The sequence below is a fragment of the Vipera berus genome (assembly GCF_964194415.1).
Source record: "Vipera berus genome assembly, chromosome: Z".
In the NCBI taxonomy this organism is placed as follows: domain Eukaryota; kingdom Metazoa; phylum Chordata; class Lepidosauria; order Squamata; family Viperidae; genus Vipera; species Vipera berus.
In genome coordinates this window covers 65,563,330-65,589,187 of record NC_138205.1, presented here as the reverse complement: position 1 = coordinate 65,589,187, position 25,858 = coordinate 65,563,330, and the positions used below count along the sequence as shown (strand labels likewise).

At 38.5% G+C, this 25,858-nt stretch overlaps 1 protein-coding gene across 1 annotated transcript in view; it reads left to right on the top strand.

Annotated features, from left to right (window-relative positions):
- CNTNAP2 (contactin associated protein 2) overlaps window positions 1–25,858 on the top strand; it is a gene marked incomplete at its 5' end in the record, with an annotated part of 1,513,027 nt that overhangs the window by 1,029,968 nt on the left and 457,201 nt on the right. Inside the window, one exon of the mRNA XM_081344134.1 lies at window positions 9,674–9,874. Coding sequence (XP_081200260.1) covers window positions 9,674–9,874 — 201 coding nt within the window. The remainder of the gene's footprint in view (window positions 1–9,673; window positions 9,875–25,858) is intronic.

The following is a 25,858-nucleotide window of genomic DNA, read 5'->3' as shown; positions in this document are numbered from 1 at the left end:
TCGCTCCTCATCCTGGTCCCCATCTGTGGTTCTGGGGGGGGTACTGCTGAGGCAGCAATTCCTGTTCCATTGGACGGCCCCGGGGTTTCAGGTGTTGGATCCCTTCCGTTACCTTTCCAGTTGCGTCCCCAGGCGCTGCCTCGGTTGCGATTCTCAGCTCTCTCCTCCCTCAGTGAGCTCAGGGTTGCTTTCATCACATCAATGGCCTTTTCCAGGATCCGCTCCTCCTCGCTGGTGTGCAGGGAACTCTCCATCTCTTGCCTCCATTCCGGTTGGTGGTTACTCCGCCTCAGGGTCGTTTCTCTCGAAGCCTTTTCCCACTCACTTTTCCTTCCAACGCCCATCGACCACCGGGGTTTTCGGTCGTACTGCTCCACCGCTTCTTCCCCGGGGGAATATGCTGCTTCAGCTTCCCATCGTCTCTGGGATTCCATTTGGGGGGAAGACTCCCCCTCCATGGGGCTTCCCTCCTCTCTTGCTTCGTCGCCAGACATTGTATTTGTTGCAAAGTCCCCCGGTAAGATTTTCCCTTCCAGGTTGACTCTTAAAGCAGATTCCGTCTACTGTCAGGACCCACCTCAATCCACATCTTAGGAAATAAGAACTCTTGGATGCAAGTTTAGTCCAAAAGGAAAATGTTTACTAGGATGGAATCGATTGTGGCAATACAAGACAGAATCTGACAAAAGTTACATTTCAATCCTATATAAAGCATTCCCATTTCAGCCCCTCCCCTCATCCATTTGGTCAGGCTCTCATCAGTTGCTAGGTGTCAGGGCCTTCCATGGGAAAGGGAACTCTCCTTGGTTTTATGGTTATTGCTTTCCTTTTCAGTTGTAAATGAAGATGCAATCCAGACCTGTCTGTCCCCCTCCCTCCCCCAGTTAAAACATTCCCTGTTGTTTGAAAATCGCTTTAGTAACCATCCTCTCCCCCCCCCCTCGGAGAGATGGCAGAATCCCCAGAAATAGCACATTGTTCTACCTATACAATTATGAAATGTGATATAAATGGATTCTGACAGAAGAGTTTGGTCTTCTAGTGCATCTCTAATCAGTCTATGGGGATAAGACTATATTTAATGATTAATTATATTAATTTATCTAGCAATACCAGCAAGTTCACATCTCTGCAAACTGTATAAAAAATTCAGGACTCATCTTGTTTTTTCTGCCAGATGTTATTTTGGAAAGGAGTTAGTCTGCAACAAAATGAGTTGCAGAAGCCATCCATTTTTTAATACACATACGTACACATATACTTACAGTGGTGGGATTCAAATATGTGAACAACCAGTTCTCTGTGTGGATGCCACTTCCAGAAGTCCATTCTGGGCCTGGGCAACAAAAAAATTAGCTACCAGTTCTGCTGAAGTGGTGAGAACTGGCTGAATCCCATCACTGTATACGTACCTGAACTCATTGTACTACTGATGCAAAGCTTTTCATATGACTAAAAATATCTTCTTAATTACTGTATAAAGCATTTGACTCAGTTCCTGGATCCTCAATTTTTAAGCCTGAGACACTCTGGCAGTCTTCTAGATCCAAGCATCCCTCAGTCTCTATTGTGCTTTGAAAAGTTGGACACCAAAATATAAAAAAAATATTCTGTTTTTCCTACAATGCTATTTTTTTGCACTGCCTCTTAATTTGTTTTCTCTATTAGAAAAAATGACCAACTAAAGTTTGCATTGTACTAAAAATTGCAGTATAATTTTAAAATATCATTGTTATGAACATACATATTACACTGCAATTTTCTTCAAGCTAATTGGTTTTCAATCAGAAATATAGTCCCTTATTTGTTTGAGCCTGTGGATTTCTTTCACAGTATCCTTGTTGATAGACAAATTAACCGATAAGGTGCTGGCTTTGTCTTATTTGCATGTTGATTACCTCCTGTGTTAATTGTTGTGTAATGGGATGGCTTCTTAGAAGGGCATTGTTCTCTTCGTGTGGTTGTGAAATTGTGGTTAGTTCACTTATTAGGTTGCTATGAAAATGGCTTTAGTTTATCTAAGCATTGGTTTATTGTTCTGTGATGGGAAAATGCTGTTGCATATTGAGTTGATGTGCTAATGTTGGGCGTTGGGTCAAATCTTTTTATGAATCCTAAATGTCTGTATTGCTGCTGTGTACTGCTAAGTGAAAATGCCACACTTCTAAGAATTCTATTGCATTTTTTCTAGGATTTCAAATACAAGAGAAAATTAGAAGTGCAGCACTGCTCACATATGCAAAAGAGACAAAACAGAATTGTACATTATAACTGGCAACTAATGATCCTCACTTCTTCAAAACTTTCTCTAGTCATGCACAAATGGTTATCTAGTAAGATAATGAAATGTTTGCAGTTAAAAAATCAAGATTGAAGAATTACAGTATTGCAATCAAATCCTTAAACTTCATGATGTACAGATAGTGACATATACATTGCATTTTTACTCCAAGAAATTAACATGTATTCTAACTTTATTAAATAGTGTAACATCCTTGTTAACTTTATTCTGTTTTTAGAGTGATATATACTTTATTTCTGTCATAGTTAAATCAGGTTAAATCAAGTATAAACATGTAGCCCTACATCTATTAAAATCATACCAGTATATGCTCATACTTTGCCACTTAAAATATCTAAAGTAACTTGTAAAATAGGCTGTAGCCCTGACCCTTTCTGGAGAGCAGCCTCATTTTGATGGAGTCCTCAACCTGAACAAAATAGCTCATTCATATTAAATACTAACTAGACTGAAACTCAGGAAATTGTATCTTGGACATTATCATAGGATATGTCTTATGAGCTGGGCTTTTTTTCTCATAGAACGCTCAGAATGCAGTTCCGGCACCTTTTTTGGATGGAACCTTGTAGGGTAGGCAAGGCGGGTTGTATGACATGTGTGAGTTCCGGCACCTTTTTCTTTTACAAAAAAAGCACTGCTTATGAGGATGTTGTTGTTGTTGTTGTTGTTAGTTGCAAAGTCGTTTCTGACCCATCGCGACCCTATGGACAAGGTTCCTCCAGGCCTTCCTGTCCTCTACCATCTTCTGGAGTCCATTTAAGCTCACACCTACTGCTTCAGTGACTCCATCCAGCCACCTCATTCTCTGTCGTCCCCTTCTTCTATTGCCCTCAATCTTTCCCAGCATTAGGCTCTTCTCCAGTGAGTCCTTCCTTCTCATTAGGTGGCCAAAGTATTTGAGTTTTAGCTTCAGTATCTGGTCTTCTAAAGAGCAGTCAGGGTTGATCTCCTCTAGGACTGACCGGTTTGATCGCCTTGCAGTCCAAGGGACTCGCAGGAGTCTTCTCCAGCACCATAGTTCAAAGGCTTCAATTCTTTGGCGCTCAGCCTTTCTTATGGTCCAACTTTCACTGCCATACATTGCAACTTCGAAGACCATAGCCTTGACTATACGCACTTTTGTTGACAGGGTGAAGTCTCTGCTTTTTAGTGTGCTGTCTAGATTTGCCATTGCTTTCCTTCCCAGGAGCAAGCGTCTTTTAATTTCTTGGCTACAGTCCCCATCTGCAGTGATCTTGGAGCCCAGGAAAATAAAATCTGTCACTACCTCCATTTCTTCCCCATCTATTTGCCAGGAATTGAGAGGACCGGATGCCATGATCTTGGTTTTCTTAATGTTTAGTTTCAACCCAAGTTTTGCACTCTCCTTCTTCACTCGCAACAAGAGGCTCTTTAGTTCCTCTTCACTTTCTGCCATTAGAGTGGTATCATCTGCATATCTTAGGTTGTTGATGTTTCTTCCGGCAATCTTAATTCCAACTTTTGATTCATCTAGCCCTGCCTTTCTCATGATGTGCTCTGCATATAAGTTAAATAGGCAAGGCGACAGTATACAGCCTTGCCAGACTCCTTTCCCAATTTTGAATCAATCAGTGGTTCCGTGTCCAGTTCTCACTGTTGCTTCTTGGTCCGCATATAGGTTTCTCAAGAGACAAATAAGATGGTCTGGTACGCCCATCTCTTTAAGGACTTGCCACAGTTTGTTATGACCCACACAATCAAAGGCTTTAGCATAGTCAATGAAGCAGAAGTAGATGTTTTTCTGGAACTCTCTAGCTTTCTCCATGATCCAGCGTATGTTAGCAATTTGATCTCTAGTTCCTCTGCCTCTTCGAAATCCTGCCTGTACTTCTGGTAGTTCTCGATCCACATACTGCTGGAGTCTAGCTTGTAGGATTTTAAGCATAACTTTACTAGCATGTGAAATGAATGCAATGGTGCGATAGTGTGAACATTCTTTGGCACTGCCTTTTTTTGGAATTGGAATGTAAACTAATCTTTTCCAATCCTGTGGCCACTGTTGAGTTTTCCAAATTTCCTGGCAAATTGAGTGTAGCACTTTTACTGCATCGTCTTTTAAGATTTTGAATAGCTCAGCTGGATTACTGTCACTTCCACTAGCTTTGTTGTTGCTCAGCTTTTCTAAGGCCCACTTCACATCACATTCTAGGATGTCTGGCTCGAGGTCAGTGACCACCTCATTGTGATTATCAGGGACGTTAAGCTCATTCTTGTATAGTTCTTCTGTGTAATTTTGCCACCTCTTCTTTCTTTATTTGTTTATTATTAAAAATTTTATACCGCCCTTCTCCCGAAGGACTCAGGGCGGTGTACAGGGCAATAAATATCAAAAATGTAAATACAAAAGTTAAAAAAGAGATTAAAAAGAATTAAATAATTATGCCCAAGAATACAATACTAAAAATGTGTTAAAACTTGTTTAAATCCAACCCCAAACCCATCAGACCAGGCCAGATTGTTCAAATAGATAAGTTTTTAAATCACGCCGGAAGGAGCGCAGGTCGGGGGCCATCCGGAGCTCAACCGGAAGGCGGTTCCACAGGTCTGGTGCGCCCACAGAGAACGCCCTCCCCCTGGGGGCCACCAATCGACATTCTTTGATCGGAGGCACCCTGAGGAGGCCCTCTCTGTGGGAGCGCACTGGACGGAGGGAAGTTGATGCCGGCAGCAGGTGCTGCCGTAGGTAATCTGGAACCATGCCATGTAGGGCTTTGTAGGTCGTAACCAGCACCTTGAATCTCACCCGGAGGGCAACCGGCAGCCAATGCAGCTCGCAGAGCAGAGGTGTAACATGGGAGTATCTGGAGACCCCCAACACAACTCGCGCAGCTGCATTCTGCACCAGTTGAAGCCTCCGGGTGGTCCTCAAGGGCAGCCCCATGTAGAGAGCGTTGCAGTAGTCCAAACGAGAGGTCACGAGCGCATGAGTGACTGCACGCAAGGCATCCCGGTCTAGATAGGGCCGCAACTGGCACACCAGGCAAATCTTAATCTGTTCTGCCTCTGTTAGGTCCCTGCCATTTTGGTCCTTTATCATGCCCATTTTTGTATGAAACGTTCCTTTCATCTCTCCAATTTTCTTGAAAAGATCTCTGGTCCTCCCTATTCAATTGTTTTCTTCTATTTCTTTGCATTGTTCATTTAAGAAGTCATTCTTATCTCTTCTAGCTATTCTTTGGAATTCTGCATTTAATTGGGCATATCTTTCTTTTTCTCCCTTGCCTTTCGCTTCCCTCCTTTCCTCAGCTATTTGCAAATCTTCCTCAGAGAGCCATTTTGCTTTCTTGCATTTCTTTTTCTTTGGGATGGTTTTGGTTGCTACCTGTTGTACAATGTTGCGAACCTCTGTCCATAGTTCTTCAGGCTCTCTGTCTATCAGATCTAATTCCTTAAATTTATTTGTCACCTCTACTGTATATTGAACAGGGATATGATTTAATTCATACCTGAGTGGCCTAGTGCTTTTCCCTACTTTCTTTAAGCCTAAACTTTGCAAGGAGAAGCTCATGGTCTGAGCCACAGTCAGCTCCTGGTCTTGTTTTTACTGACTGTATAGAGCTTCTCCATCTTTGGCTGCAGAGCATATAGTCAATCTGATTTCTGTGTTGACCGTCTGGTGATGTCCATGTGTAGAGCCGTCTCTTGGGTTGTTGGAAAAGAGTGTTTGCTATGACCATTGTATTCTCTTGACAAAATTCTATCACCCTGTGCCCTGCTTCATTTTGTACTCCAAGGCCAAACTTGCTTGTTATTCTGGTTATCTTTTGGCTTCCTACTTTAGCATTCCAATCCCCCATGATGATAAGGACATCATTTTTTGGTGTTAGTTCTATCAGGTGCTGTAGGGCTTCATAGAACTGGTTTAACTGCACTAAACCCGTAATATTAAGACAAGGGGGAAGAGAGGCTCAAATTGACCACCATAAATATGTTTCTACACCAAGAATAATAATAGGAGTGCCACGATAGTCTTTCAATAATTTAGCATATATGTTCAGCTTTACCTCTCTTTCTCTCTTACAAACAGACACACTATTCCATTAATTGAGGTGGAAATTAATAGAAAACAGATCAAAAGTGTAATATACACAAGCTTCTATTTCGTTAATATCCCCAGCTATTGTATGGCATATCTGCTTTGCTAGGTGAATTTAGCACTCATGCAAAATGCTATATGGCCTAATTATAGACTTAATACATGCCAGGCAGAAGCATGCAATCTTGCCTTTTGTTTCTTATTAACTGTTAAAAGTTTATCAGAGAAGAGCATAAGGAAATATATATTTAAAATGGGCTATCAAAGTGCACTGATCCTTCACCTATAATGGCACCTTACTCAATATATTTTAAGTTCTTTTAACATAATGTATCATATTGATAGCAATTTTATTTTAAGTAATTTTGACAGAACTATTTGAAAAATATTTGCCTTTTTTGATAAAGTACAATTTATTTCCTGGATAGTTTGGAATTTAAAGAATGTCTTGGCTGGAAGATTTACATGTGAGATTTGCTATAGTGAAGATGGGATGGAATGAAGAATTTTTGTACAGCATAATCAGGAGGTAGTGAAAATATAGTGTTTATATTTCTTATGATGAGGGTGGAAAACCACTTTTATATTTCTATTTTTTCTTTCTTTTTTGTTTTCTTGCATTTTTATTCTCTCTTTTTATTTATTTTATTTTATTTTATTGTATATATTTTATTGGTATTTTTTAACATAACATAAATCATTCAGTAATTTGTAAACAGTATGTTTTCTGGGTAACATTTATAAGACAATCTTTAACAACTGATTTCTATAATCTATATTCCATACGTGAATTTCAGTTGATTTCCCCTTTCCCCAAAGTATCTTTCTTTGCAAAACATTAGATTAAGACAATTCTCATTGTTTTGATAAACAATTAAGTATATAGTTTTTCCAATAATCCTATTTGTCATTTTAGTTACCTTATCGTAAATCCTGTTACCGTGCTTATTTCAGCTTATTTCTCCCCCCAAATTCTAAATATTCTTACTAGTGACAATTTTCTCAACAATTAACTACATTTACATTGGTGGATTTAATTCTATTTTTTCCATATAAGCCCTCTCATACTTTTATGTTTCTTAATCAATAAGTAAAAAAGTAGAAAGAGAAAAGAAAAGAGGAGAGAGACAAAAAAGAGAAAAAAAGAAAGAAAAAAGATAAAAAAAGACAAAAGCACTGAGATACAAAAAATAACATACGACTTAAAATATGTATCCCTCCTAATTTAATATATATTTATTCCCTCAATTTCTTATTGTTTTTGACCATAGCTGAAAATGTATTTAATCTATTTAAACTTTAGGCATTCCATTCAATAGATCTAATCATCTAATCCTTTAACTCTCATTCAAAACACATTTTTATGCTTTTCTTATCATCACATTTAAATAACTAAAACATTTGCTTTGTTTAAGTCATTTCAACTTTTTCTTTAACAGAAAGGGAAAAGAAAAAAAATTGTATTAATTTTTTAAAAAATCATCCCTCTAAGAGTAATATATTCCAAAGTTTTTTCCATTTCTTTAGCCATATTCAAACAAATGTTTCTTTTTAAAATATTCTCTTTGATAAGTCCCATCATCTATTTTCTGGATTTCCATTTTAATCTTTTTTCTCTGGCCATTGCCTTTCTTAATCAGTATGTTTTGCTGCATCATTCGTTTCCCTGTAAAGTATTTTTTCTCATTCTTTTCCTTATCTTCAAAGTTGCTTGGATGTTGAAATATTTCCCATTTGAATTAAATCATATATTTTTTTTATTTTATACGGTTCCATCTTTAAGTTTCTATCCTCAGAATTATGTTCAGTCATCTCTACTGTATTTTCCTGGGAAATTTCTTGGAGTGAAATTAAGTTGGAGATAAGTTGATTCATACTCTCAAGGTTATTCTGTATTTCTTTGTAGTTTATACTCCTTGTCCTTTGAAATTGTTGCCGCTTATCATATGTTTCCTTTTGTAAAGTATTCACTGCTTCAGATTTGTTACTCTCACTTTGTTTACACAGCTGCATTTTTAAAGAACTTTGAGGGTCAGAGAAAAAAAATCCTCACCCACCAGTAGGTGTCAGCGTTTGCTCATTTTTCAGGTCTTTCTAGTCTTTTTTTCTCTCTCTAAAGGGTAAGTTTTGCCGCTTCCGGTAACTAAAAGGAGGGAGTAGAATCCCCCTCCTTTTTTCCCCCCAGAGATCTCTTATTTTTGGGACTTTCTTCTTCAGGAAAATAGGTAGGATAGAGAAAATCAATATTCTTACCCAGATTCAAGCATGCTGTTTAAAATCTGCTTAGTTTAAAAGCTTATGACTTCTGTTGTTTTCGGCTATGACTGGACATGGAGTTAGCCAGCCTTTTCTTCTTTTGCTTTCTGGGAGGCTTCTCCTGGTCCATTCGGGGAGCCCACCATCTCTCCTAAGTTCTTGGGATTTCCTTCCTTCATTCCCCCCCTTCAGGATGGGTTCTGGCCCCTTAGGGTCCCCAACAAAAAGAAATTTCAGCCAAAGGGTTCAGCATTCCGAATCTTCTGACTGCTCCGCTGGAAAACCCTCTCTTTTTATTTTTACACTCTGTTTTCTTTTGGTATTGTAATTAATACTTTTAATATTTTTTTAAAAATATCTTGACTGAAGATTAGGAAACACAGTTATTTTCAGATTAAGAGTTTAGAAGCTTTTAGTATATAGCAACAGCACTCAGTAGTTTGCTGGGCTTTTTTTTCAGTGCAAAAAAACAACAACCTGAAGTACTAAAAGATAGCAATTATCATGACTTACTTGAGAATTGAAAGACAGTGTAGGCCAATGGGAAGATAAAACGATTTAAAGAGAAAATAGAGATAGGGTAAATTTATGAACAATCATTTATTACCCAGGGGTTTGGGGGAGGGGATATGTTTTTCAGTAGCAGTAGGAAATGCCAAATTAAATAGACCTCTTGATTTTATTCCCTTCCTTTCTACAGCCTGAGGCAGCTCTATCCCTTGATCTAATGGGAGATCCAGTCCTGCATGTATTTTGTTGTATGATATTTTATTGAATCTCTATGTTTTATGGAAGAAAGTTGGAGATAGAAGTTTAGATCCAATAAATGATGTTTAAGGGAAAATATATATTCAATTTTTCATGCTTGCTTTTTAGATTCTTTTTTAAATGGGAATTAGATTAACCTTTCCTCAGGTTTAGTTACCAAGTTATTCATGATGGCAGTGTCAATGAAATTTGTTTAAGTAAAGTTATTAGGATTAATTTCAAAATGTGTCTCTGAATAAGGAATAGCAAGAACTTCAGTTGTTGAATGTTTTTATTCATTTTTCATGCAGAAGACAAAGTATGGACTACTGTGAATCATGACTTACAAGAGCATTTTCCAGTGATAAGCAACAGACCAGAGAAGCATGCTGTGCTACAGCTTAATTACAGTGCCACCATGGATCAAATCTCAGCCATCACTGGTAGTGCCGAGTATTGTAAACAGTTTATCTCCTATGTCTGTAAACTGTCAAGACTGCTGAATACCCCAGGTAGGCTAAAGGTAGAAAGTTATTGCTACCTTTATTACATTTTTTTTTAATTTGGCCATGAGACCGCTCCAGGGTTAAGCTAAAGATGGAATGTTATTGCTTCTGTTAGGAAAAAATGTCCAGTTTTGCAACAAGTTGAAATCATATCCAAAATAAGCTTTGAAGTCAGAAGTACTTATATAGTTGCATGAAATGAATCAATTTATGGTACAGATATGTAAAGATGAAATACTGAGCATGAAAAAAACTGAACAGAAAAAACAGGCACTCTAATTACACATCCAGACATCAGTATTTGCTGTGGTCATTCTTTTCGTGTAAAAATGATGTGTTTGTTTAGTCACTTAATTACAGGTGTTCAAAAATACAGACATTACATGGGTTGAGGGAAGGACATAATGACCATATTCTGAAGTGCATTAATCTGAAGAACAGCACTCATTATATTAAAATACTGGGAATGAGAAAATGTGTCTGAATTTTTCAGTAACTGCCTTTTCAGTCTGGTGTAGAATTGTGTCATTTTCTTTGTCAAGGGTGGATAATTTGTGCCTTGGGAACCATTCCAAAAATTGCTGATAAATGTACAACCATCAGCAACTCTCAAAAGATTTACTCTTAGCTTGGAAAAAGTTGCACATCTATGTGCTGTACTGAGGGGGAATAGGGCTGTCATTAATTGTTAAATTTGGTGTGTAAAACCATCACATTACAATATGTTGTCCATCTTTCCTCCCTCTTCTGAAAATGGGTATAATACCCAGCTACTGCTTCAGCCCAAAGTATAGAACTGTCACCTAAACAAAGGTAGAAAACATTTCAATCAATCTGAAGGACATCCAGATTTTTGAAATTTACTTATCAAAAACAGATAAGTTAATTTTTTCATAAATAAATATTTAGTGTAAACTTTAAAATTGTGCTATTTTCAATTTCATAATCCTAGAAGCAGACTTTTTTTTAAAGAATATCCTATTGTTTTACTAAGAAAACATTTATTACATGTTTTACTTTCTTTTTTGTGATAAACCATTTCAGGACTGAAAATGTTTGATAAATGTATTTTTTTCTATCTCTTTGACATCCAGAAGTGGTAGAGAGGAAAATATCTTATTATAGATTATTTAAATACATTGTTAATATACATTGTGGGAGGGTATTGTATGCATTGTACTATGTGGAATAGACTGAACTCATCAGCAAGAGTGATTGTACTTGGTTATATAATGAAAAAGCAGAAGCTGATAGCATTTGTCTTTCATTTAATGTTCATTCTTGTCCTAAACCCCTTTCTGTTTACTGTTTGAGAATACTGTCTTGTAATACATAATGGTATTTCTACCTATCTCAAAATACAAGCATTTGTGTAACTTCTTTTCCTCAGGGATTTCATAAATAAATCACAATATGCCAACAGAGAAAGACGGGCTAAAATTGGGATTGTTATTATTTTGTGAGCTGAATAATATTTGTGAAATTATCAAAGTAAATATTTCTGTTCAAAAAATAGCTGACAATTCAGATATTTGTCTTTTGATTGTTTCACATGCTGTACAGGCATACTTACATTCTTGTAGTAGTATGCATAGAACCACAGAAGATGTCAGAAGTGTAGATATTGGCCAGTCCAACCCACCAAAATCTTTTTTTTTATTGAAAAGTTTTAGAATACATTTTCAAATACAAACTCCCCACCTCCCCCTCCCCTCCCCCCAACCCTCCCCAACCCTACCCTCCCCCCTCCCCGACTTCCCAGAGCTAACTACAGGGTATAAAAATACAAACAAACATAATCTAAAATATGCAAACAACAATAAAATATTAAATTCTGTCGCACTTTAACTCTTAGTAAAATAACTACAGGCTAATTATACATCATATAAATCCACTACTTATTCAAATGCTAAATGAAACTTTTTAGTCCCATATTTATTCTGAATATAATCAATCCATCTCTTCCACTCCACAGTGTATTTCTGTTGCGATTGATCTTTCAAATATGCTGAAATCTTTGCCATCTCCGCCAAGTTAGAAAATTTAAAGTCCATTCTTCTATAGTCGGGAGTTCTTCCTTCTTCCAATATTGCGCTACTAAAAGTCTCGCTGCCGTAATTAAATTCAACATCAACTTAATATCTACAACAGTAATATCTGTGATAATACCCAATAAAAACAGTTGTGGAGAGAACTTTATCCTTTTCTTAAATATTTTTTGCATATTCCACCAAATTTTAATCCAAAAAGCTTTAACCTTTTTGCAAGTCCACCATATATGAAAATACGTTGCGTCCTCACAACCACACCTCCAACATTTGGGCTGACAGTTCGGATACATACTTGCTAATTTTTTTGGATCTAAATGCCACCTATAAAACATTTTATAAAAATTCTCTCTTAAATTTTGGGCCTGTGTAAATTTTACATTTCTCACCCAGATCTTTTCCAAGGTATCCATTGTAATGACTTCTTGAAAATTCTGAGCCCACTTTATCATACAATCTTTAACAAGTTCCATCTCTGAATCAATTTCTATCAATGCAATATATATCCTTTTTATATGTGCTTGACCTTGATCTCTAATTTGCTTTACCAAATTTTCATCAATCATTGAAATACCAACTTTTTGATCTTCTTTCCATCTTGCTTGCAACTGCCCATACTGAAACCAAGTTTGTACAATCTTTTCTTCTTTTAAAATACTATGTGACTTTAATTGCCATACATTCCTCTCTAAACTTAAATTTTCCTTATATGTAGTCACATCATGTTTAAATCCCACATTTATATTTTCTATTGCATGTTTAGGTATTGCCCAAATAGGTATCTTATAATTTAACTTATGTCTATACTTTTTCCAGACTCGCAACAGAGCATACCTTAAAATATGTATCTTAAACACATTATCCACCTTCTTATCATACAATAAATATGCATGCCATCCAAATAACAAATCATGACCCTCAAGATTTAATAATCTCGCTTGTGTTAAATTAAACCAGTCACTTATCGCTGATAAAGCAGCAGCCTCATAATATAATTTGAAATTAGGCATTTTAAGACCACCTCTTTCATGCATATTTTGCATTATCTTAAATTTAACTCGTGGCTTTTTCCCTGCCCAGACAAATTTATTACAACCCACCAAAATCTTTAATCCATGTCTAAGATTGCAGCAAATCTAATTGTAGGGACCAAATGACCATAGGAAGCAAATTTTTTTTAAAAAAATCAATTGTTGCTATTAGAAGTTATTAGAGGACAAAGAAGCAATATTCATCTATTTTTTCCTCACTTTTAAGCATTACTTTACTAGCATGTGAAATTAGTGCAATGTTGTGATAGTTTGAACATTCTTTGGCACTGCCTTTCTTTGGAATTGGAATGTAAACTGACCTTTTCCAATACTCTGGCCACTTTTGAGTTTTCCAAATTTGCTGGCAAATTGAGTGTAGCACTTTTACTGCATCATCTTTTAAGATTTTGAATAGCTCAGCTGGAATACTGTCATCTCCACTAACTTTGTTGTTGCTCAGCTTTCCTAAGGCCCACTTCACTTCACATTCTAGGATGTGTGGCTCGAGGTCAGTGGCCACCTCATCGTGGTTATCAGGGATGTTAAGCTCGTTCATGTATAGTTCTTCTGTGTAATTTTGCCACCTCTTCTTAATCTCTTCTGCCTCTGTTAAGTCCCTGCCATTTTGGTCCTTTATCATGCCCATTTTTGCATGAAACATTCCCTTCATCTCTCCAATTTTCTTGAAGAGATCTCTAGTCCTCCCTATTCTATTGTTTTCTTCTATTTCTTTGCACTGTTCATTTAAGAACGTATTCTTATCTCTTCTAGCTATTCTCTGGAATTTTGCTTCAGTTGGGTGTATCTTTCTTTTTCTCCCTTGCCTTTCGCTTCCCTCCTTTCCTCAGCTATTTGCAAAGCTTCTTCAGACAGCCATTTTGCTTTCTTGGATTTCTTTTTCTTTGGGATGGTTTTAGTTGCTACATCTTGTACAATGTTGTGAACCTCCATCCATAGTTCTTCAGGCTCTCTGTCTATCAAATCTAATTCCTTAAATCTATTTGTCACCTCTACTGTATATTCATCAGGGATATGATTTAGTTCTAACCTGGCCTAGTGTATTTCCCTACTTTCTTCAGTTTAAGCCTAAATTTTGCAACAAGAAGCTCATGGTCTGAGCCACAGTCAGCTCCTGGTCTTCTTTTTACTGAGAATAATAAGACTTTTATTTATTTATTTATTTATTTATTTATTTATTTATTTATTTATTTATTTATTTATTTATTTATTATTGGGACTTATATGCCACCCTATCTCCCAAAGGACTCAGGGCGGCTAACAACAGTAACATATAATAAATACAGAAGTTAAGATAAAAATTAAAATTAAAGGCCTCTGTACAATAAATTAAAATTAAAAATAAAATAAATTAAAAGTTAGAGTTAAAAATTAAAAACATAATTAAAATCCCTGTCAGTCCAGGTCAGCCAGGTGGAAAAGGAGTGTTTTGAGGCCACGGCGAAAGGACCGGCGATCTTGGGCCGTCCGAAGCTCATGGGGGAGCTGGTTCCACAGGGCTGGTGCTCCCACAGAGAAGGCCCTCCCCCTGGGGGTCGCCAGCTGACATTGTTTAGCTGACAGTACCCTGAGGAGGCCTTCTCTGTGTGAGTGTACTGGGCGATGGGAATTCGTTCCTGGCAGCAGATGATCCTGCAAGTATCCTGGTCCTAAGCCATGTAGGTAAGTACCAGCACCTTAAATCTCACCCGGAGGGCAACCGGTAACCAATGCAGCTCACGCACGAGGGGTGTAATATGGGAGTATCGGGGTGCTCCCATCACTACCCGTGCAGCCGCATTCTGTACCAGCTGAAGCCTCCGAGTGGTCTTTAAGGGCAGCCCTATGTAGAGAGCACTGCAGTAATCTATACGGGAGGTAACGAGTGCGTGGGTGACTGTGCGTAGGGCATCTCGGTCCAGGAAGGGGTGTAACTGGCGTACCAGGCGAATCTGGGCAAATGCCCCCCTAGCCACAACTCCAGTATTTTACATAAGTGGGTGCAGCACTTCAGCTAATGTTTATGGACAGGAATGTGTAGTAGATACCAAATATTAAAGCACAATTGTTACTAAGGGAATGTGGGAATATTTTTCAATTAAAAACATACCTATTGGATGAAACTAGGGTGGATGACTTTTGTTTGTGTGTATGTGTGTGTGTGTACTATATACAAATATTTCTGTTTTACTCTTTACAAATGCAAATATAGATAGATGATAGATAGATAGATAGATAGATAGATAGATAGATAGATAGATAGACAGATGTAGATGTAGATGTAGATGTAGATGTAGATGTAGATGTAGATGTAGATGTAGATGTAGATGTAGATGTAGATATAGATATAGATATAGATATAGATATAGATATAGATGATATAGATATAGATATAGATATAGATATAGATATAGATATAGATATAGATATAGATATAGATATAGATATAGATATAGATATAGATATAGATATAGATATAGATATAGATATAGATATAGATATAGATATAGATATAGATATAGATATAGATATAGATATAGATATAGATAGATATAGATATAGACAGTGCTTTTTTTGTAAAAGAAAAAGGTGCCGGAACTCCCACATGTCACACAACCTGCCTTGCCTACCCTACAAGGTTCCATCCAAAAAAGGTGCCAGAACTCCATTCTGAGCGTTCTATGAGAAAAAAAGCCCTGGATATAGATATAGATATAGATATAGATATAGATATAGATATAGATATAGATATAGATATAGATATAGATATAGATATAGATATAGATATAGATATAGATATAGATATAGATATAGATATAGATATAGATATAGATATAGATATAGATATAGATAGATATAGACATACATACACATACATACATATACATACACACACACACACACACACACACACACACATACAAAACGTATATTTCTAACTTAATACAACCTTCAAGGCCATGTTCTGCAAGAATCGATATACTACTAAAACTCATGCTTGTACAACACAAGGCTTAGTAGTATATATTAGCTGGGCAAAACAGGGCATCAAAGGACAACAATTTTTGAACCAAAGTACCTCAAGCAAGCACTATTGCAATCTTTTACTCCCTTCTGCATCCAGTAGCAAATACTTACTGACTGCTTGGAAAGGAAGGGAAGGGAAGGGAAGGGAAGGGAAGGGAAGTTAGTTAAAGTTAAGATGCTGGCTTAGAAATCATGAGATTGTGAGTTGTAAACCTGGCTTAGACATGAAAGCTAGCTGGGTAACCTTGAGTCAGTCACCCACCTCACCGGGTTGTTGTTGTAGAGAAAAAGGAGGAGGAATAGAATAGAATAGAATAGAATAGAATAGAATAGAATAGAATAGAATAGAATAGAATAGAATAGAATAGAATAGAATAGAATAGAATAGAATAGAATAGAATAATAACTTTATTGTCACTTTAAAAATACACTAATAAGCATACATTAAAATGAGATTTTGTTACATATAACTCTCAAAGGGTAACCACCTCCAATATACACTACATAAACATGACTAGATAGATGATAGATAGATAGATAGATAGATAGATAGATAGATAGATAGATAGATAGATAGATAGATAGATAGATAGATAAAGCATATACCCACATACACACACATATATGGACTAGAGAAACAACACAGTCTAGTTTGGATGTATACATATACATGGCAAGAAAAACGAATCTTGCGAATTTATCAGTTGGATGGCATAGGGGACAAAGCTTTTACAGAATTTGGTAGTTCTGCTATAAATACTTTGAAACCTCCTTCCAGAGGGGAGCAATAGAAGAAGACTGTAAAGTGGGTGTGTGGAGTCTCTAACAATGCTTTGAGCTCTAAGCACATAGCGCTTATAAGCAGTGTCCTGAATCAGGGAAGCAGGCTTCTTATAATCTTCTCAGCTGTCTTTACCACTCTCTGTATGGACCTTCTATCTCAGGCACTGCTACCACCAAACCAAACAGTAATGTGGTTTGTTAAGATGCTCTCAATTGTGCCTTTGTAAAAAGTGGCCAGGATAGAAGAAGATGTTCTCTCCTCATCCAGTGCAGGAAATGCAGATGTTGGTTTGCATGCTTCACTAAGAATGACATGTGGAAAGACCAAGTCAGATTGTTAATTGATACAGAGAGGAATATGGCTATGCCTCCTCTTTCTAAAATCTACAATGATCTCCTTTGTTTTATTAACATTCAGAGCCAGGCTACTTTTATTGCACTAGTCCACCAGAGCCTTCACCTCTTCCTCATAAGCATCTTCATTGTCATCTCGGATAAGACCCATCACTGCCAGGTCATCCACATACTTCATAATATGATTAGTAGCAGATTTGGCATAGCAGTCATGTCAAGAGTATTGTGTATGTTCACCATCTTATTTACAAAAATAATAAAGGTGAGATAAAAATGGAAGGAAGGAAGGAAGGAAGGAAGGAAGGAAGGAAGGAAGGAAGGAAGGAAGGAAGGAAGGAAGGAAGGAAGGAAGGAAAGAAGCAAGCAAGCAAGCAAGCATTTTTAATGCTTTCTCCAAGGAAATCAATTTGGCAGAAAGCCATAAATTGCTCCCACTCCATTCCTTTTTTGTACATCCATGGCCATTCTGTTTCTCCATTTAAGTAAGGAAATATATATGAAACATTGACCCAGCTGAGCATGAGTTGTCTAATATTTTATAATGCAATATGTATTATTATACTACATTACACTACAGTACTTCTTTGAGCCAAATATTGTATGGCAAAATTTGGAGAACTATAAAAGTATGTTCAATAAATGATTCTGATAATCCAATTCTCATTTAACACTCTATATATTGTTCAAGACTCACTTGAGTTAGGTTACTTCTGGAATCCTAAATAGATATTTTATAATCCCCAACAGAAGAATTAGAATGACAAACAGAATACTAGGGTTCCAAAGAGAACAGTTGGAAACAGTCTTGGTGAATGATGTATTTATACTGTAGATTTTGATTTTGGGGAGGGAATATGTGCATAGAATAGTCCAAAGTGCATATTCTGCCAGAGAAAAGTTCCTTGAGGATGGGCTCCAGTATGAGTCTGAAAGCTTGAAAAACTAAACCTCTGTCCCTGGTGACCAACCCAGATAGGATCTTGTAATAATATTTTACTTACATCTGTGCTTATGGATGTGTCACTATGTGGATAGTAGAGACAGAAAAAGAAGCATTTGAAAAATAGAATTTCAATCAAATAACTATTACAAATACAAAGGTTTGTTGGAATCAGAGAGTAAATTTTTCAATTAAAATAAATTCTTAAGGTCTTAGAATCCCATATGCTACTTGTTATCTTCTTCTCAAATAATCAAATGTGACTTTATACCATTTTAATAGCGTTTCATAATGCCTTGATACAGTGCTTTTTTTGTAAAAGAAAAAGGTGCCGGAACTCACACATGTCATACAACCCGCCTTGCCTACCCTACAAGGTTCCATCCAAAAAAGGTGCCGGAACTCCATTCTGAGCGTTCTATGAGAAAAAAAGCCCTGCCTTGATAAGACCACAATTGAATATTGCATTTAGTTTGATCACCACAATATAAAAAAGATGTTGAAACTCTGGAAAGAGTACAGAGAAGAGAAACAAAGATAATTAGGGGGCTGGAAACTAAAACATATAAAGAACAGTTGCAAGAATTGGCTGTGTCTAATCTAGTGAAAAAAAGACTGGGGTGATATGATAGCAGTCTTCCAATATCTGAAGGGCTGCCACATGTAGAGGGGGTCAACCAATTTACCAAAGCTGTCAGAATCCATTTATATCATATTCATAAATATATGTTTAAAACATTATTCCATGGATTCTGCCATCTCCCGAGGAGGAAGGAACGAATGTGGATTTAGCCTGCCTTAGGCATTTCAAAGATTCAGAGAAGCCTTTTGAACTGGGGGAACAAAAGGGAGGGTTAGGATAGGAGGCATCTGGCTTGTGTCTCCTTTTGAATTTGTAAGGAAAAGAGCAATAACCATAAAAATCCAAAGTTCCTTTTTCCCACGAAAGGGATAACACGAGGTAAATGATGGGGGGCTGACCAAATGGGGTTAGAGAAGGGGGGTTGAACAGGGAACTCTTTATAAGGTTTCAATTTGTAGAACAATATTAGATCCTGTGTTGTATTCCCACAGCCAAGCATGTCATAGTAAAGATTCCTTTTGGACTAGAATTGGCTCCAAGAGTTTTGTCTTCCTAAGACGTGGTTTGGGGTGGGTCCTGACAAAAGCACTAGAAGAGAGAAAAAAGAGCAATGGGTGGAAACTAATCAAAGAGAAACCAACCTAGAACCAAGGAGAGATTTCCTGGCAATGAAAACAAGAAACCAGGGGAACAGCTTGCCTACAGAAGTTGAAGGTGCTCCAACATTGGAGGTTTTAAAAGAAGAGATTGGACAAATATTTGTCTGAAATTGTATAGGGCCTCCTGCTTGAGCAAGAGATTGGACCAGAAGACCTCCAAGGTCCCTTGGAATTATGTCATTCTTTTATAGCCATACTCAAGAAGAACATTAAAATCTTTTACTGTCACTTGAGAGAGCATAGTATACTTTGCAGAAAAGTATGAAATTTCTTATATTGTCTCAGTTTGATTTGTATTAACTTAGTTTAAAAAAATTCAAATCCATCTTATTCTATTCAAATGCATTTACCTGGTATATCATTCCATAGGTAAATAGAATGCTTAATTTATTAGAGATTATGTGAACCAAACATAAAATCCTGAATGTTCTTGTCATATTTGTAATATTATCTCCACAGGACTATTTGGAAACCCTCTGTTTAATATTTTGCCTTCGATTTTGTAATGGATAAAAAAATGGAAATCAACAGATTTTTTTTTTAAAAAACTATCCTTGGCTTGTAGCACAGCTATCCTGCCAAAATAATATTCTACTGAATGCTGTAAAATATGATATATTTAAAATTAGCAGATAAAACTTATTACATATAAAATTTAATGTAGCTATTACTTTTGGTTATTCTAGTTAAGACTTATTGCCTATCTCTTAACAGAACTCCCCCACATGCAGCTTCAATAGGGGAGTAAAATTATGTACTTCTATGAACCATTTTACAAGTTCTGGTTGGCTAAAATCAATTTGAAACTTCTCTTTCATCCCACAAAGTAAGATTATAAGGTAGTTATGTAGGTAGACCACAGTTCTAATTTATGTATTTCTAAACTTTTACATTGTATTTTTATTAGCAATTTTAGTGTATTAATTATACTATGCAATTTTATTATATCATTCATTACTATATAACAACCTTTCTGGGACTTCCGGTGGTGACGCGACGCTGAAGACAGCCATCTCCGGGCTGTCCGCTCCGCGGCTTTGTTTGAACTGCTGAAAACAGCGCCAATCAGCTGTTGTTTTTTTTAATCCCATTTATATCCCGCCCTTCTCCGAAGACTCAGGGCAGCTACAATTTAAGCACAAACCAATGTGCTTAGCAATAGCCTTCATTCTATGTATATGCCTGCTTATTAGGGCTTTCGCCCCCCCCAAGCGGCATTATTACAAAGTCAGCTTATTGACCCCAACAATCTGGGTCCTCATTTTACCTACCTCGGAAGGATGGAAGGCTGAGTCAACCTTGAGCCTGGTGGGATGCGAACCTGCACTAATTGCGGGCAGCTGGTGTTACTTAAGGAGGCATTAGCCCACTGCTCCATCAAGGCTCCTTTAGTGTTTTAGTGGTTCGGAAGCCCCCTCTCGGGAGAAGAGGAGGGGGTGAGGCCCCAGGTAGGGGTTGAGCTCTCCGGGGCCGCCTGAGCTTGTAGATCAGGCGGCTGAAGGATCGAGCCCCCCCGAAGCCTGGGTTTGCTCCGGGCTGCGCAGCGCTTCTGCTCCGTGCTTTTGGGAGCAGAACCAAGTGTTAGCAACCACCCCTGCCAGAAGGAAAGACTTTCGAGTGTGAAGAGGCAGGCAGAGCAGTACAGGAGGTGAAGGTGAAGTGGATTTTTGTTCTCTAGTTCAATGGACTTTATGGATTTTAAAAGTGAAAGTGCGTAGCAAGTGAAACTGGGGGAAGATGGCGACTAAAACTTCTAAAGCTCTCCGGAGTGCGGGGGCTTCCCCGGTGCAACAGTCCTCGCTGCAAGCCTTACTTCCTCCTGCACCTGCTCCGGCACTGACGGTTAAAGATTTACAGGATGCTTTGGAAAAGCACTCACAACAAATAGCAGATATTATAGATGAAAAGATGGAAAAGCTGGAGGAGAAGCTGGAGGAGAAGATGGAAGAGAAGTTTACAGCAATGAGGGCAGACATCTTGCCTGCACTTGAAGGTGTGGCTTTATGTATTCAATGCTTGGATGAAAAAATGGAGGATCTTAGCCAAAAGAATTCCAGACTAGAAGCAAAAGTTTTAGAGAACGAAAATATGATGGATAAAATGGATGGGGACTTGACTCTGGTCCAGTACCACCAGATGGAGTTTGCTATCAGAATCAGAGGCTTAAAAGAGAATCCTAAAGAAGATTTAAAGCAGATAGTCTCTGAGGCTTTGGAAGTGGTACTGGGACAGCCAGCAGCTGAAATTGAGGGAAGTATAGACAAAATCTTTCGTGTGAATTCATGGATTGTAAGTCAGAGGAAGCTACCTAGAGATGTGGTGGTTTACTTTACAAAGAGAGCAATCAGGAATGAAGTTATTCAAGTTGCTTATGATACTAAGCTTGTGGTTGCTGAGCAAGAAGTTTTGGTTTTAAAAGAGATTCCTCCAAGAATTTTAAGGAGAAGGAAAGATTTTGCTTTTCTGGCACAGGAACTTAAGAAACGCGACATCAAGTTCAGATGGGAGATACCAGTGGGCATGGTGGTGATGCATGAAGGTACGAGACACCGTTTGGTCACAGTGATCCAGGCATGTGATTTTTATAGCAAAGTTTTAAAAGCAACCCCTCTACCACTTTTGGAATCTGCAAAGAAAAATGGCGAGGGAAAGCCTCAAGATGCTGAAGGAACACAGACAGATGAGAAAGTTACTGGAGGGGATCAAATTACAGTTTCATCGGAAGATGCTAGAGAGCAGAGGATGACGCATGCCGCCTCGAGACGAGTGAGACAAGAGCAAGAGCAAGACCAGCAGAAAGTTATGGAACCTTCAAAGCGTACCTATAGCGAAGCTGTGGGAGGGGCGCGGCCTAAGGAAGTTAAGGGGATCCTGGCAGGCGTGCTCCAGAAGCTTCGGGATGCCAAGGATGGTGACTAAGCTCCTAACTTGGAATGTCAATGGTTTAAACTCACCACAGAATAGAAAGAAAGTTTTTCAATACTTAAAACAATTTAAGACTGATGTTATTTGCTTGCAAGAAACACATATTAGGGTTATGGACCAAAAGTACCTATTGAACTTAAGGTTGGGTACGCAATTTATTGCTTCTGCAATGAACAAGAAAAATGGAGTGGTTATTTATGTCAAGAATACTCTGACAGCGGAACTAATAGAAGCAGATAAACAAGGAAGATACGTTATGATAGATCTGCTGTTAGAAGGCAAAAAAACGCTTTTGGTTGGACTGTATGATCCTAATCAACAACAAGCTGACTTTTATAGATCACTACACAGTAAGATTACCCAGATGGATTATAAATCTTTTATTTTTATGGGAGATTGGAATGGTGTCTTGGACGTACAACTGGACAAGTGTGGTTCTTTTAAACATGCCCCGAGCCATGCTAGATTGCCTAAATCTTTTTTTGAAATGAAGGATGATTTGGAATTGCGAGACATCTGGAGAGAAACACATCTACATGAAAAGGATTATACTTTTTTTCTGATAGACACCAATCTTTTTCCAGGATTGATTTTATATTACTGACTAATGATTTTTTTCTAGGATTAAGAAGATAAAGATTTGTCCAAAAACTATATCTGACCATAGTCCAGTCTGGTTAGAGATTAATAAGGACAATAGAGATAGGCGCTCCTGGTGCTTAAATGAGAACTTGTTTAGAAATCAGAGTAATGTGGAAGAATGTAAAAAACAGATGAAGGACTTTTTTGAAATTAATATGAACAAGGATACTTCTATGGACATGGTTTGGGACGCTAGTAAAGCTTATATGAGAGGGGTGTTAATATATATGAATAATAAATACAGACGTAACTTGGAAGTCAGGAGGAAAGAATTGGAGAATGAAATTAGGGAAAAAGAAAAGGCCCTAATTTTGAATCCATCGGATGTGAAGATCAAAGAGGTTATTAATTTGTTAAGAGGACAATTTGATAAGCTGATGGCTGATCAGGTGGCAACTAACTTATGGTTTGCTAGGCATAACACTTTTTGCAATGCCAATAAACCAGGTAGATGGTTAGCCTATAGGTTAAGGAAAAAGCAAAGGGCTTCTAACATAGATAAAATAGAACATAAAGGTAAGGTTATTAAGGAAGCCTTTGTGGACTTTTATTCCAACGGGCCAGGTGGAAAGAAGACCAGAAAATTGGTTTCTCAATGACTGATGAAAATTTGGTAAAGCAAATTAGAAATCAGGGTCCGGCACATATCAAACGGATATATCTTGCATTGATAGAAATTGACTCAGAAACAGAACTTGTTAAGGATTGTATGATAAAGTGGGCTCAGAATATTCAAGAAGTTATCACAATGGACACTTGGGAAAAGATCTGGGTGAGGAATGTAAAATTTACACAAGCTCAAAACTTAAGAGAAAACTTTTACAAAATGTTTTATAGGTGGCATTTAGATCCTAAAAAGCTTGCAAGTATGTATCCAAACTATCAACCTAAATGTTGGAGATGTGGTGGCGAAGATGCAACGTATTTTCATATATGGTGGACCTGTAAAAAGGTTAAGGCTTTTTGGATTAAAATCTGGTGGAATATGCAGAAGATATTTAAGCAAAGGATAAAGTTTTGTCCGCAATTGTTCTTATTGGGCATAATCACAGATACTACTGTTGTGGACACTAAGTTGATGTTGAACTTAATTACAGCAGCAAGACTTTTAGTAGGTCAATATTGGAAGAAGGAGGAACTCCCGACTATAGAAGAATGGACTCTAAAAGTTTCTGACCTGGCGGAAATGGCAAAGATTTTGGCTTATTTGAAAGATCATTCGCAACAACGTTATATTATGGAGTGGAAAAAGTGGATTGATTATATCCAGAACAAATATGGGACTAAAAAGTTTCACTTAGCATTTGAATAAGTTTTTTTATGTGATATTAGTATTGCTTGTAGTCATTTCATATGAGCTAGAGTGCGATAGACTTAATAGTTTATTGTTGTTAGCATATGGTTGTTTATGATTGCTTCTTGCTTTTATACCTTGTATTTAGCTCTGGGAAGTCGGGGAGGGGGAGGGGGGAAGGTGGGGAGGGTTAGGGAGGGCTAGGAAGGGGTGGGCGGAGGGAGGGGGGAGGGATTGTTAAAGATAAAATGTATTGTAAAACTTTTCAATAAAAAAAACAACCTTTCTGTATATCAAACCCATGGCAGTCAAACTCTATGGCAATGACACAGAGGGAGTGTCTGACATTAAATAGAACAATTGTATCACACAGAAAACTTATTTTAATGTGTAGATTTACAGGAATTAAGGGGAAAAATATACTGTATAAAGCAGAGTATCCAGGGCTTTTTTTCTCATAGAACGCTCAGAATGGCATTCCGGAACCTTTTTTGGGGGAAAAAAAAATTCAACAAGCTGTGTAGCAATTCCTATTGGCTTTCAAAATCCAATAGAGGGAGCTCTATTGGATTTTGAAAGCCAATTGCTGCTGAGCCCGCCAAAAAACCCGGCCAGCAAACTTTGCACAAAGAAGTTGTCTGCAGCGAAGGCTAGTTGTCAGGAACTTTGCACCTCTCCCTGGTGTCCAACTACACCACCTGGGTAAGTAAGAGAGGGCAAGGAGTGGGAGGTGGGTTTTGCAGAGTGCATGTGCACTTCTTCCTTATGCTCGCCTGTCAGCCAGGCTGGTGGCCTACCTGGTGCTGGACCTGGGGGGTAGTTAGCGTGTGTCTCCGAACTATATCCACATTGGTCTTTCCCGTCTGTGCCTTCCTTGTGTGATGAAACCTAGCCACGGAGCTGCAGCTGGCATTGTTGCTAGAGGGGGACCAAATGGGCAGTGCAGCTGAACCCCAGGGGCTGGGGAGGGGGCTCAGGGACGCAGCCCGGGGTGTCTGTGTCAGACACCTCGCAGCCCTGCAGCCCATAAATAGCCACAATATCCAGGAAGTCCCCCAGTGGGTGTCCAGCTTTCTTGGCATGGTGGGGAAGGCATGGGGCTTGGCTTGCTGTAGACCAGGCTTCTTCAGGGTGCCACCGCAGCCCCCATCATGCAGCTGCTACTCAGGGCCAGCCTCGCCTGGCCGGCGGTACCATGGAGTGTGTTGGCCTAGTCGGCGCAGGCGGGTGTCCATCTGAGAGGCACTGACAGCCCTGGCAGGCAAGAGGAGGAGTGTCTGCCAGGCTCCTGGCTGCCACAGCTCTTCTGCCCCAGCCGCTATTTGTAGTCCAGGTAATTGAGCATGTGGTGCACCCGGAGCTGCTTGGTATCATCGATGAAGGGCTGCTTCTGGGCGGCGTCGAGGCACTGACAAGCAGTGCTCAGTCGCTTGGAGAGCTCTGAGTTGTGCAGCCGGAGCTGCTCTTGAGCGATCCGCTGCCGCTGCGTGCACAACCAGACATGATGGCGTTCCATGGGCCGCTTCACCTTCTCCGGCTGGGCTGTCCAGTGTGATGGTGGGAACGGCCCACTGCTCAGCCACTGGCGGGTGCCTCCAGGGTGTAGAAGCCCGTGAACATCTTTCCCCCTGTCAGGGAGGGCCCAACTAGAGAGCCTCTAGAGGTCCCTCAGCTGGAGCAGCCAGCAGCAAGCGAGCCGCAGACTGT